Source organism: Rosa rugosa, chromosome 6 (assembly GCF_958449725.1).
Source record: "Rosa rugosa chromosome 6, drRosRugo1.1, whole genome shotgun sequence".
In the NCBI taxonomy this organism is placed as follows: domain Eukaryota; kingdom Viridiplantae; phylum Streptophyta; class Magnoliopsida; order Rosales; family Rosaceae; genus Rosa; species Rosa rugosa.
In genome coordinates, this window is record NC_084825.1 from 29,100,962 (window position 1) to 29,114,425 (window position 13,464).

Here is a 13,464-nt window from a genome sequence, read left to right on the forward strand (position 1 = left end):
GAAACAAAGAGGAAGAGAAGATCAAGCAGAATTGATTCACTGATCTTGAGTTTAATATGGCATTCATTCCAAATCATGTTGCATAATTTAAATTGATTTACATGTCTATTAAAATTGATTTGGTATATTTTGCATTAAAGACTTTTTGCATGCATAACAAATAAATAGGAAGCATTGATTTCAGTTTTGACATCTTTCTATATTTATCTTATTTGATGATTAAAGAAAAGATTTGTTTGAGGGGGAGTTTTCCTCCCTTATAAAAGGTTTCGAAACTGATACTAGAAGCAGAGGTTTTTCATGCATAAAATTGTTCACTCTTGAACCATTAGGTTTTGTTAAAACCATTTTCTGAAAACTCTCATTACTTGTTCCATGTTTCTCTTGCATATTCTATCACGTTCATAATTCATTCTCAAAGATCAGTGAGACGTTGAGAACAAGGAAGATCAGTTGATTGATTAGTGTTGATAGATTGATAATCAAGCAAACGTTAGATCAGTTATAAATCAAGTTAGCATTTGTTGCTAAGTGAATGTTGTTAAGTGAATGTGTTTGTTATGAACAACACAACTTGTATACTGTAAACTCATTTGATTCATATTGGATTGATTTTTCGTGTTGGCTACGTTAAAAGCCACGCAGTGAAGTTTCCTCAGTGGAGAGGTTTACACTGCGTTAGCAATTTATGTGTCCTTCTTAATATAGTGATTTCTTAGTTAAGTTGTTCTATTGATTATAGCACAATATTGTTCTCTTTGGTATTTTCATTTGGCATCAGAGCGGGTTCTAGAATATTCTAGTAGATCGCAGGGACGATGGAACAACATCAAGATAGGGCTGCTGGTGGATCTGTTAATGGTCCTCCATGGTTTGATGGAGGATGTGAAAAGTACACTGAATGGAAGATATACATGAAATCATACTTGTATGCGCAAGATGAACATGTATGGAACATTGTGGAAAATGGCTGGAAGACACCAATAATTCCAGCTAAAGGTGAGGGCTCATCAGTCTCTATTCCTAAGCCACGGAAGGACTGGACTGACATAGAAGTACGTGATCTTCAAGCTGACTTCAAAGCAAAAAATAGCATTTTCACTGCTCTCTCTGAACGTGAAAAGCTGAGGATTAGTCACTGTGACACTGCAAAACAAGCTTGGGATCTGCTGCAGACTACATATGAAGGAAACAAAAAGGTACGTGCACAAAAACTACAAGGTCTGATATATGAATTTGAAACTATGACCATGGGGGATGATGAAACTGTGGATGACTTCCATGGTAGAATTCTAAAGATTACTGGTCAATGTCGTAGTCTAGGTGCCCCTTTTGATGAAGATAAGGTTGTCAAGAAAATACTTAGAGCCTTACCAGAAAAGTTTCACTCTAAAGTCACTAGTATATATTGAGGATTCTTTTGACATTGATGAATACCCTTTGGATGAACTCATTGGAAATCTAAAAACTTATGAACTAAGACTAAAACCAGAAAAGAAATCCAAAGGTGTGGCTTTCAAGGCTGTGAAAGGGAAAGAAGAGGAAGATGAACCACTTGATCTTGCTCTTCTGACCAAAGAGTTCAAAAAGTTCCTTAAAAATAAATCCTCCTCTCAAAATTTTGTTAACAATGATAACAACGTTAAAGGGAATTTTAGAACAAATAAATCTGGAAAAATAAAATGCTATGAATGTGGTGGCTATGGCCATATTTCTACTGATTGTGGTAACAGGAAGCATGGAAATAGCAACAATAAATCCCTCCTCTCGACATGGAGTGATGATGAACATCAGGAGGTCAAAAATGTTGCCTTCGTGTTGTCTCTTTCACTTGAATCTGAAAGTGATGAAGAATTCTCAGATGATGAGACTAATGTCCGCTGCAAACAACTCTATAAAGCGTCAAAAGCCACATTAATCAAAAATGCAGGTTTGGAAGATGAAATTGTGATGCTGAAGGCTAAGAATGAGAAGTTGGAGCTTATATGGAGGACTTCTCAAAACACTTGGGAACAAGAAAGGAACAAACTCATAGAAGAGCTGCAGAACTCACAAAGTGACAAAAGTTCCCAGACCTGGAAGATACAATGTGCTGAACTGAAAAACAAAATCAAGTTTCTTGAAGTTGAGGTAAAAGGACAACATGCTCTAAACTTAAATCTGCTAACTGAAAATGAATCATTGCAGGAAGAGCTGAAGTCCACTCAAGAGAAGTTCACAAAGTTTGAGATAAGCTCTGCAACAGCATCTAGGTTGTTCAGCTCCGGAAAAGCCCACCATGATACATTCGGACTTGGATATTCTGGAGAAAGCTCCAAAGGTACACACTTTGTGAGAGAGTCCAATTCAGAAGTGGAGAAAAGTGATCCAATCACCCAAGTCATCAAGGACACTATCACAAGGGTTGACAAGGAACCAAAACCTTCTCAGAATGTCACTCAGGTAAGGATGAATCAGATGCTTCCGACTGATCATAACAGGTACTCAACTTTTAAGTCTTTTATTCCTACATGTCATTACTGTGGTAAATTAGGACATATCAGACCGAGATGTGATGAGAGACATAAGTCAATTCCATCTGGTGAGGAAAAGCTATCTGTAAAATCTTTACATTGTGAGCTTAAAGAGCAGAAAGAGCTTATCAACAAATTACTAAAGCAAACATGCAAAATAGAGATAAACCTGTCTGGATTAGAAAAGATGTGAATAATCATCGTTCTAATCACTCTGATTCTACTGACTCTATTAGTGATATCTGTCTCATGACAAGTGTAAGTACAGATAATCCTTCAACATATATTGAGGCAACCTGCTTGGTAGCACTCACTGCATTGGCAGACAAGCGAAAGGATTTCTGGTATGTGGACAGTGGTTGCTCCAGACACATGACTGGAGATAAAGCTTGGTTCACCTCGTTCGAAGATGAAAGCACTATTGGTTCAGTTACCTTTGGTGATGGAAGAAAAGCCAAAATTCTTGCACGAGGAACAGTCAATACTCCTGGAATTCCTAATCTAAAAAATATTTTGTATGTTGAGGGTTTAACTGCCAATCTAATAAGTGTCAGTCACTTGGCTGATGATTATGAGGATGTTTGGTTCAACAAGCAAAGATGTGTGATTCTTGATAAAAAGGGAGAAAATATTATGAGAGGTAAGAGATCTTCAGATAATTGTTATCACATTCAATCTAATGAACCTCTAAATGTACAGGATTGCTTGTCTGTGAGATCTGCCGAAGAAACCTTCGAAATATGGCACAGGAGATTGGGACATGTAAACTATCAGGATCTACTCAAATTATCCACTAAGCAGTGTGTCAGAGGTCTACCAGCACTAAGTGGTAAGACCGACAAGATATGTGGAGGATGCAAAACCGGAAAGCAAGCCAGATCTCCTCATAAAACAATAAACTCTGCCACTACCACAAGAGTATTGGAACTGCTGCATATGGACCTTATGGGACCAGCTCAAACAGAAAGCATTGAAGGTAAGAAATACATACTTGTGATAGTTGATGACTTCTCCAGGTACACTTGGGTTACTTTCCTAAAAGACAAAGCTGAAACTTTTGAATCATTCAAGGGTTTAAACCAAAGAATGACAATTGAAAAACAGTCCACAAACATGTGCTTAGTAAGAGTAAGGTCATATAATGGAACTGAGTTTAAAAATGCTGCTTTTGCTAACTACTTTCATGAGTTAGGTGTTTCCCATGAGTTTTCAGCCCCGATCACTCCACAGCAAAATGGAATAGTTGAGGGCAAAAATAGAGTGCTGTTAGACATGGCAAGGGTAATGCTGCATTCTGCTGGTCTAAGCTCGAACTTCTGGGCTGAGGCAATCAGTACTGCATGTTACACCATCAATAGAGTCTTTTTGAGACCTTGAACTGACCAAACAGCTTATGAGCTGTGGAAAGGTAAGAAACCAAACATAAACCACCTTCGTGTGTTCGGAAGCCCTTGCTACATATTGAGAGATCGAGAGCAACTCGGAAAATTTGATGCTCGAAGCGATGATGGTATCTTCCTTGGATATTTTATTAATAGTCGGGCATATAGAGTCTATAACAAACGAACTAGGATTGTTATGGAATCTATTAACGTATCCATTGATGATTACTACATTAGACAGGAGGAAACTTTTTCAGAAACATCACCTACTCTCAGGTCAGAATCATAAGACACATCAACTACTGATGAACACGAAGAAAATGCTGACAACATCTTCGAGCCAGCTCCTCAAGTGAAAAGAGGGTTCAAGCAAGTCCAAAAAGATCATTCTCGTCAAGATATTCTTGGACAAATCTCAGATGGTCTCAAAACCAGAAGCCAAACTGCTCCACAGGTAAGTGTAGATGAGGTAAGTCGAGGTAATGCTTTACTTTGTTTTATCACAGAAAATCAAATAGCGATGAATGTCATATCTCAGTGTGGGTTTGTTTCCCTAATTGAACCAAAGAATATCAAGGAAGCTCTACTAGATGATGATTGGATTAGTGCTATGCAGGAAGAATTAAATCAATTCACTAGGAATGATGTGTGGTACTTGGTACCAAGACCTAGAAACTGTAATATAATAGGCACTAAGTGGATTTTCAGAAATAAAAGTGATGAAAAAGGGAATGTAATCAGAAACAAAGCTAGACTAGTGGCACAAGGTTATTCACATATTGAAGGTCTCGATTTTGATGAAACTTTTGCCCCTGTTGCAAGATTAGAATCAGTGAGATTGCTTTTGTCTGTTGCTTGTCACCTAAGATTCAAACTGTTTCAAATGGATGTCAAAACTGCCTTTCTGAATGGTGTGTTGCAGGAAGAAGTCTATGTGGAACAACCTCAAGGTTTCAAAGATCCACATAATCTGAATCATGTTTATAGACTCAAGAAAGCCTTGTATGGTTTAAAGCAGGCTCCACGAGCCTGGTATGAAAGGCTATCCACCCATCTGGTGGAAAAAGGGTACACAAGAGGATCAATTGATAAAACATTCTTTGTAAAACATGAATTGGCTTCTGTAGGCCACAGATTGGCTTCTGTAGGCCACAACTTAATTGATAATTAAGTTGGTCCTGATTTTGATCACCTTCCCCATGACGTCCAGTAGCAGAGTCACAATTAAAATGATCATGAACTTGCTTCTTTTGATCAAAGGGATGATCATGGGCCATATCTTGCCCCCCATGCATCTGATCAGTGGCCACGTATTTGGCTTGATCAGTGGAGAAATTAGCTATATGTTCAGAGACAATTTCATTGTCAGAAAAACATTCTTGTGGACCGTCTTCTCCATGCACAACCTCTGTGTAAGGCTGTGACTCAACAGTGAGACCCTTACGTTGATTGCCACCTATAGGCAAGTTAGTCTCAGAAATGACCTCTTCGCGAGCAGGTTCTGGAATCGTGAACTCATCGAGCCGTCGACGGTCCTCCGCGAGAGCTTTACTCAGATTCTCATGGTATGCGGTAGAATTCTTTTGAAGGATATCAAGCCGCTCTTCTATGCTCGCATTCTCTGGAATGGGAATGGGCACATAGCCTTCTATCGTCGCCATGACTTCAGGAATTTCTTTTGGTAAAGAATTTCCTCTGGCATCCCAATGATGGTGAACATAAAAAGACTCTGGTGTAGTCCCACTGGGCGTGCCAAAATGTTTGTTTTGAAGCCCGGTGGTTGAATGTCTTCAAGAGAAAAAAAAATTCTAACCTTGTCCCACTGGGCGTGCCAAAATGTTTGTTTTGAAGCCCGGTGGTTGAATGTGCTTCAAGAGAAAAGACTCTGATGTTGTCCCACTGGGCGTGCCAAAATGTTTGTTTTGAAGCCCGGTGGTTGAATGTCTTCAAGAGAAAAAAAATTCTAACCTTGTCCCACTGGGCGTGCCAAAATGTTTGGCTCCAATTTCTCCAACACATGCATTGTCAGGCCAAAATGTTCATTTTGGGTCCAAACAGTGGCTATGACGGATCAGGACTCGCTTTGCTGCTTCCTGGATCGACGACCTTCGGGGAACGTTAGCTTTCTGCGGCGGCGTGGATCACAGGTGCTGGACTGGGGCGAGATGTGGTGATGCTTGGTGTGGCGGCACTGCTCCGGGGGTGATTGGGTCGTGGCGGTTGAATCATGGCGGCGGATCATGGCGGTGCAGGAGCGGCATGGTCGGAGGAGCAAAGCTGGAACTGGTGAGGCTGGTCAGCGTGTTTGGAGAGAAGGTTGGGCCTGGACCCTGTCGGGCCTGTTGGGCTTTGGGTGGGCTTCTCTTTGGATTTGCCTTGCACTGATTATGGTGGGCTAGGGTTTTTACCCAGGCCCATCTCTATGTTAATTTTGTCTAAGTACAATAATTTTCTATAGGCCTTTTTCTGGGGCAGTCTAGTGGATTTTTTTCAATCTAGTTTAGTATTGGATCTTGGTCTTGTCGACTTAAGTCTCAGTGTCTCTAGTTGTACACCAATTGAGGTCTCTAAGCGACTAGATTCACTTATTCAGAGTTAGGTTGGGGAGGCCGGATCCTTCTAGTTTTTCTAGCGCCTCCGGCATAGTACCAAAGGGGGATCCCGCTATGTCTACGATGTATTCAATGTCAAATGAGTGACCTAGTTTCTATGTACCACTGTAGGTACTAACACATCTTCTTGTCTGTCTTAGATGGCAGCGGAAGGGTATGTAAGGATCATTCTGGCTTTTGATCAATATATTGGCTTTGCCTTCTTTTCAAAAAAAAAAAAAAAAGGAAATCACGTACTGTACTACTAGCTAGAAGCCGAGAGTAGCGTGGAGCGCCACCCTCAATATGCTGGACATCACATGCAAGGGAGGCCATTACATGAATCCTACATGGTCGACGCCTCGGACAAAATGTCGCTGTGATAAAAAAAACTCTATCTGAAACGTTTGGTTGGAGCGAGTGAGGCGGTAAGGGGGTATGATATATTGTTCAATAATAATGCTTTAGTAATGAAGATAAGAAAAAGTTGGAACTCTTGGCAAAGGAATTAATTTTTCTAAATAATTGGATTCTTGCGTACTCGATCGCATAGAAATATTTCCGACTGCTGTCTTGCCTTTCTGTATATGTCCAAGGCACCTCCAACAAGTATTCTGTCTTTTGGTCGTTGTACCAAACCTGCTACGAGCTGTTGTCAACAAAAGAATAATCAAAAGATTAATCTTCCCTAAAAGGAAGAAGAAAATCTAGTAATGGGGAGAGGTTACTCCTCATAGTCCAAGATGCAAACAAAGAAAACATATCTCTTTCTTTTCTTAATTCTTTTTTTTTTCTGAGAAGAAAACATTCATTTCAACTTCTATTCAAAAGGTTTAGGCACGTAGACATCTCCAGTCGTTTGAGCATAGCTAGGGGGAAGAAAACTAAACACTAACGTCTAAAAACCTCAAAGTTAAATAAACGGAGTGAAATAGAAAAGGCCCGTTCGACCCCATCGATCACACTCCAAATGATGCAGGATGCCATCGCCGTCAAGGTGACACCGCTCGACGAAAGATGAAAAGAAGACCTAGCTTAGGGTGAAGCACGTGGGGTGACTATGTTGTTTTTTTTTTTTTTGGGCAATGGTGGTGACTATGTTGTTTATAAAGAACAACCTCCTTCCTGCCCAGACCAAAGAAAACATGATATATATCATCATTATTATATATATGTTACCTCAAAATAATGGTGAACGATTCTAGAGGAGCCAATGGTACCTTACCTAGCTCACTGTTACCGCCGGTCATTGTTGACTACAATAAAGGGTTCTTTATGCTAAAATTCTTTTCGAGACGTATACTTGGATTATCTTTTCATAATATATTGGGCCATTCATCAGCTGCGCGCTTTCTATATACATAATACGTAGACACCCACCCACTTAGACCCTTAATAATTTCCACAGCACTCTAGCTCACTCAGAGCTCATCAGTAAACCAAAACAAGGTGTTAGCGATGGCCGATGTTAGAGCAGCTCACCACAAAACTTCATCTTCCAATACTGCATCTCCTGTTCCCAGTAGGTATCATGTGTTCTTGAGTTTCAGGGGCCAAGACACTCGCAAAACTTTTACCGATCACCTCTATACAGCCTTTAAGGACCAAGGCTTTCGCACCTTCCTAGATGACGATGAACTCGAGAGAGGAGAAGATATTAACCCGGGACTTGAGAAAGCGATTCAACAGTCACGAAGTTCTGTCATTGTGTTCTCAAAAGATTACGCGTCTTCCAGGTGGTGCCTTAACGAGCTGTTGATGATCCTTGAACGCAAGAGGACCTCAGATCATGTAGTTTTACCAGTCTTCTACAACGTGGAACCATCCCAAGTGAGGAAGCAGACCGGAAGTTTTGGGGAGGCATTTGCCAGACACCAAAAGACTCAACCGTCGGACAAGGTGAAAGAATGGAAGGACGCACTTACGAAAGTTGCAGATCTTGGAGGGATGGTCTTACGGAACCAAGATGACGGGTAATTAATTATTTTCATTTTCAAATATAAGTGTATTTTTTTCATTTAGTTTTATTGTCAGAAACTTAAATTTTCTTTTTTTATATATGGATATTTTGTATATATGGAGCTCTATCAGATCTGGGATTTTTTCTTTTCTTTTTTAATGCCAAATAGTATTGATTAGGAACTTTTCTTTCATTTTTGGCAGAATAGTGTCTAGCATAATTTGCCTAAAACTTTTTGGTGCTCTTCATACTTCATAATGCATCCCCATTGTTGAACGATGATATGTTCCATTGAACTTCTTGGTTTGATTATACTAATTCATGACTTGTTTGACTAATCTTTAATTTCATTTGCATATCCTAACTTTCTAGGTACGAATCGAAGTTTATTAAAACAATTGTTAAAGAGATAGGTGACAAGCTTAGTCGTACACCACTAAGTGTTGGCTTCAATCTTATTGGAATCCATTCTCGAGCCAACAAAATTAATCAATGGATACAAGATGGATCAAATGATGTCGGTATACATGTCATTTTTGGGATGCCTGGAATAGGGAAGACAACAGTTGCAAAACATGTCTATAATTCAAACTTCAGAAGATTTGAAGGAAGCAGTTTCATTGAAAATATTAGAGAAACCTCTGAACAAACTAATGGCCTAGTTAAAATACAAAAACAGCTCCTTTATGATATTTTGAATGGAAGAGAAGTGAAAATACAAAATGCTAGCGAGGGAAGAGTTAAGATTGAAGATGCCATAAGCTGTAAAAGAGTTCTTCTTATTCTCGATGATGTAGATCATATGAGCCAAGTCGATGCATTAGTTATGATGCAGGATCGATTTTTTCCAGGAAGTAAGATCATCATAACAACTAGGCGTGCAAGGCTATTAAAGGCTCAGGGAGTTACTAATGTGCATTATATCCGAGCTTTGAATGAAAATGAATCATTGAAGCTCTTCAGTTGGCATGCTTTCCGACAAGATCACCCTACTGAAGGTTACGTGGAACATACTAAAATGTTTTTACGCCACAGCGCAGGGCTTCCCTTAGCTCTTCAAGTTTTGGGTTCTTCTCTATTCAGGGAAAATATAGATGTATGGGAGAGTGCACTAAGAAAGTTGGAAGCTATTCCAAATAGTGAAATCATGGAGAAACTTAGAATGAGTTACGATGCACTGGATAAACACGACCAGGAAGTGTTCCTTCACATTGCTTGTTTCTTTATTGGAAACGACAAAGATTACACTGTTGAAATACTAGATGGATGTGACTTGTACACAACTATTGGCATCATAAATCTCATTGATAGATGCTTAGTAGCAATTGGTGCCAATAACAAGCTGGTGATGCATGACATGATTCGTGATATGGGAAGAGGTATTGTTCGCCTAGCAGCAGAGGAGCCTCGGAAACGTAGTAGATTATGGCATCACAAGGACTCTATCAAAGTATTAAGAGAAAAGAATGTAAGCAACATTAATTTACTCTGTTGTTTATGTGTATTTATGTATTCCTTCTTGTGCAACTTATATCTTTCATTTTTTTCTCCCCTTTTTAAACTAGGGTACCAAAACGATTGAAGGTCTCGAATTAAACTTGCAAAAGCACCTTGGAGTCACTACTCCAATTATTCCGAACAATATTGTCGTGGAAACCAGTGCATTTGCAAGGATGCACAAACTAAAACTACTCCGGCTCAGTCATGTACATCTCACTGGATGCTATGAAGAATTTCCTACAGAATTGAGAATGTTGTGTTGGATTGCATTTCCTTTGGATTCCATACCTATTGATTTTCATTTGGAGAACGTAGTTGTTCTGGAAATGCAGTATAGCAGCTTGAGAGAAATCTTGAATGGAACAAAGGTATATGTAACCATATATACTCTACTCTTTGGCCATTTTTCCTTTTTACTTTTCTCTATCTGTTAGGGTTTTAAATAATGAAAAACATAAACAAGAGAATATTGAATGAAAGTTTTCTGTATATTGAATTCCACACTGATAGTTACATGTATATGGTGTTTATACTAGAGTGATTGAGGCCTTGATGAAGGATGAGTGGTTCCTATGCAGACAACAATGCATAGTTGTACAAAACCCTGCATATTGTGACATCTATATTGGTTTGTCCATCAGATGTTATTTGATTCAATTTTGGCTGTTCATCATGCATGCACAATGTCCTTGGTCTTCAATCACAACTTTCTCATATCCATTGTCTCTGCATTTTGCTCATGTCCATTGTCTCAATAACTCTTATCTCTGAATGATTCTTTTGAAATGATTCCTCTTGCTGAGTTGGTGCGCTTTGCCATATCATGATCTGATATGAGTTATGACTTATGAATGTGATGTTGAATGCTGATGTCGGATTCTACTGCTATTATCAACTATAGTAATGCTGGACAATTAAATAATTAATAGATATCTCCTTTGGTCCCAAGTATTTTCTACTTTCTTTATCTTACTTTTCTTTCTTCTTTACAGTGTTTTCCATCCATGAAGATCCTTGATCTCAGCCATTCTCATGGCCTTATTGCAACCGTTGACTTCTCTCTTTGTCCCAATCTAGAGAAACTGATCCTTATAGAGTGTGAAGGCTTGATTGATGTCCATGAATCCATTGGAAACCTAGGCAGACTTGTTTATTTGAATATGAAAGATTGCAAAAGTCTTAGGAGGCTCCCAAAGACCATTGGTATGCTAAAGCTACTTGACACACTTATTATATCTGGTTGTTCAAATCTTAACAACTCTTCAGTAGAGATGATCAGGAGCATGGAGTCTCTGAAAGTGCTTGAGTTGGATAGAGTTCCAATAAGTCAATTATTCACTCTCTGTGGGGAGGTCAAATTAGGGAGCTATTTACCATGCTCTTTACTATCTTTAAGTCTCAAAGGATGCAATCTTTCTGATGATTCTTTTCCTGTGGATTTCGCTAGCCTATCCTTACTGAGAAGATTAACTCTGAGTGATAATCCAATTCGTGGCCTACCAAATTGCGTCAAGGGACTGACAATGCTAGATGAACTGTCTTTTTCCTACTGTTTGAACCTCGAAACCCTTGTTGAGCTACCAAAAGTAAGAGATGAGTTGAGTGTGGATAATTGCAAAGCATTGGTAAAAATAACATATCAGTCACGTTTTTGCGCCGAGTATTCGCCATACCAATGGGATAAGAACCACAGCCTAGTTGAGTGGGAATACAAATATAAGTTAGAACCCATTGGAAGAGTTGATGTAGAAATGCTTAACCTATTGGGCTTGAGAAACTTGGACTTCGATATCATGCCAACCATTCGGATATGTAAACCATTTCAAGGTTATGAAATATTTCATCACGGTGGAATCCAGGTGCGTCTCTCTCCTTCCCTTTCTCATTTCTCATGATCATATGTAAGAGTTGACCAAAAGTATTGATATTTCCATATATGACATAGGGACTGCATGAGTATGATTGTACAGACTCATACTTCAAAGGAAATGCAAGAAAGATAGATATGTTCAGCACATTTCTTCCTGGGAATGTGGTTCCAGGCCATTTCACCCATAAATGTAAAGAACCCTCCTCAATATCATTTATAGTGCCTTTGCCTTCACTTCCTGGTCTTAGAATTCGAGGCTTTAACATCTTCATTGTCTATGCAATTTCTGATGATGCCGATGACAAAAATTATTACTCTAGTAATGAACGTGACAAGGGTGCAGTATCTATTAAAGTCGAAAATGAGAGCAACGATGACAACTGGCATTATGCACCAGTGTTCCATGCTATTCCAGGTAAGGGAGAAGACATGATATGGTTAAGCCATTGGAATATGAAGAATCAAGTCAAAGGTGGGGATCAAATGGCTGTGTCATTCTCGGTACAATTTAGTACATTTTCGTTTCTGGTAAAAGAGTGGGGAATCCAGGTTGTACAGGAGAAGCGAGAGGAGAAGACGTATACCGACCTCAACAGTACCACCAATGCTAATTGTAATCCGTGTGCTACTGGTGGAGATATGTCAAGCTCTAATGAGCCATTGCCAGGACCATACTTGCTCTCCTATGAACCTCATACAGTGGAAGCAGATAAAGGTGTGTTGTTTGTTACTGCGCACATCTGATTTACTTAACTATTTTTTTCATGCAAGGTGTTAAAAGCTGCCTCATATAGTAAACATATCTATATGGACATATGGATTCACTTCCATTAAAAAGATGTTGCCTCTAAATTTAAGGTGGCATGGGGGATCATTTCCTGTTATTTTTGTGTTTTTTAGATAAAGAAGGAGATGAAGAAGAGGCAGAGGGTGATCTTATTCCTGCATCAGCAATGAGGACCAGCAGCAACAACCACGAGCGGGGTTTCAGAAAGTGGAAGGTGCTCATCATGGCCTCTGTCATCCTTGCTGCTGCCATCAGTGCCGCTCATCATTTTGAGGACCCTGATGTCGACACAAATCTATCTAAAGCTATCACTAATCCAGGTGTGTTAGACAACAAAGCATTTAAAGTATACTCTATTTGAAATTGCGCCATGAAACATGTACATCCATATTGATTGTCTTCCTCTAATTTTCTTTACCTATATGCTTTTAATTACGACAATGAAGAAGAAGAACAGGATGAAGATCAAACACTTGGAGCAGCAGCCAGTACTGATGGCAGTAACAACGGCGCACTGGGACTCAGAATGCGGAAGGTGCTCATCATTGCCGCTGTCTTCTTTATTCTCTCTGTATCTGTTCACTGGCTCTTCTCTTTCTCAGGTAGAGAGAGATCCATGTCGTCCATTTTGGTACCTACATGAATGTATTGTACGTGTTCAAAATTTCTTGTCGGTACCTTCTAGCTCTCTCAGCTCCTTTTGAGTTATGTACAGGTAATCTCTGGTAGTGAGATCTTTGGATATCAATATGCTTTATAACAGTAGGGGAAGAAAACCAGAATCTGGCTTTCTCACTAAAAATTTATGTGAAGCTAAATGCTAGATCACATTTGATAATTCCCCTTTGACCCCCAAAATTT

At 39.3% G+C, this 13,464-nt stretch overlaps 1 protein-coding gene across 1 annotated transcript; it reads left to right on the forward strand.

Moving 5' to 3' along the window:
* The first annotated feature begins 7,838 nt into the window (after positions 1-7,838).
* Positions 7,839-13,452, forward strand: LOC133715879 (disease resistance protein RUN1-like). The gene is made up of 7 exons (XM_062142569.1): positions 7,839-8,459; positions 8,819-9,914; positions 10,012-10,314; positions 10,939-11,805; positions 11,892-12,531; positions 12,717-12,923; positions 13,050-13,452. The coding sequence occupies exons 1-7, from the start codon at positions 7,945-7,947 to the stop codon at positions 13,244-13,246; spliced, it is 3,825 nt and encodes a 1,274-aa protein (XP_061998553.1). The 5' UTR covers positions 7,839-7,944; the 3' UTR covers positions 13,247-13,452.
* Positions 13,453-13,464: the final 12 nt, after the last annotated feature.

Bases quoted from the DNA above. Each gene is read 5' to 3' on its own strand.
- LOC133715879 (XM_062142569.1), top strand. From the start codon at position 7,945: ATGGCCGATGTTAGAGCAGCTCACCACAAAACTTCATCTTCCAATACT. The intron at 10,315-10,938 runs GTATATGTAACC...TCTTCTTTACAG, and splicing joins AAATCTTGAATGGAACAAAG to TGTTTTCCATCCATGAAGAT. The intron at 11,806-11,891 runs GTGCGTCTCTCT...TATATGACATAG, and splicing joins TTCATCACGGTGGAATCCAG to GGACTGCATGAGTATGATTG.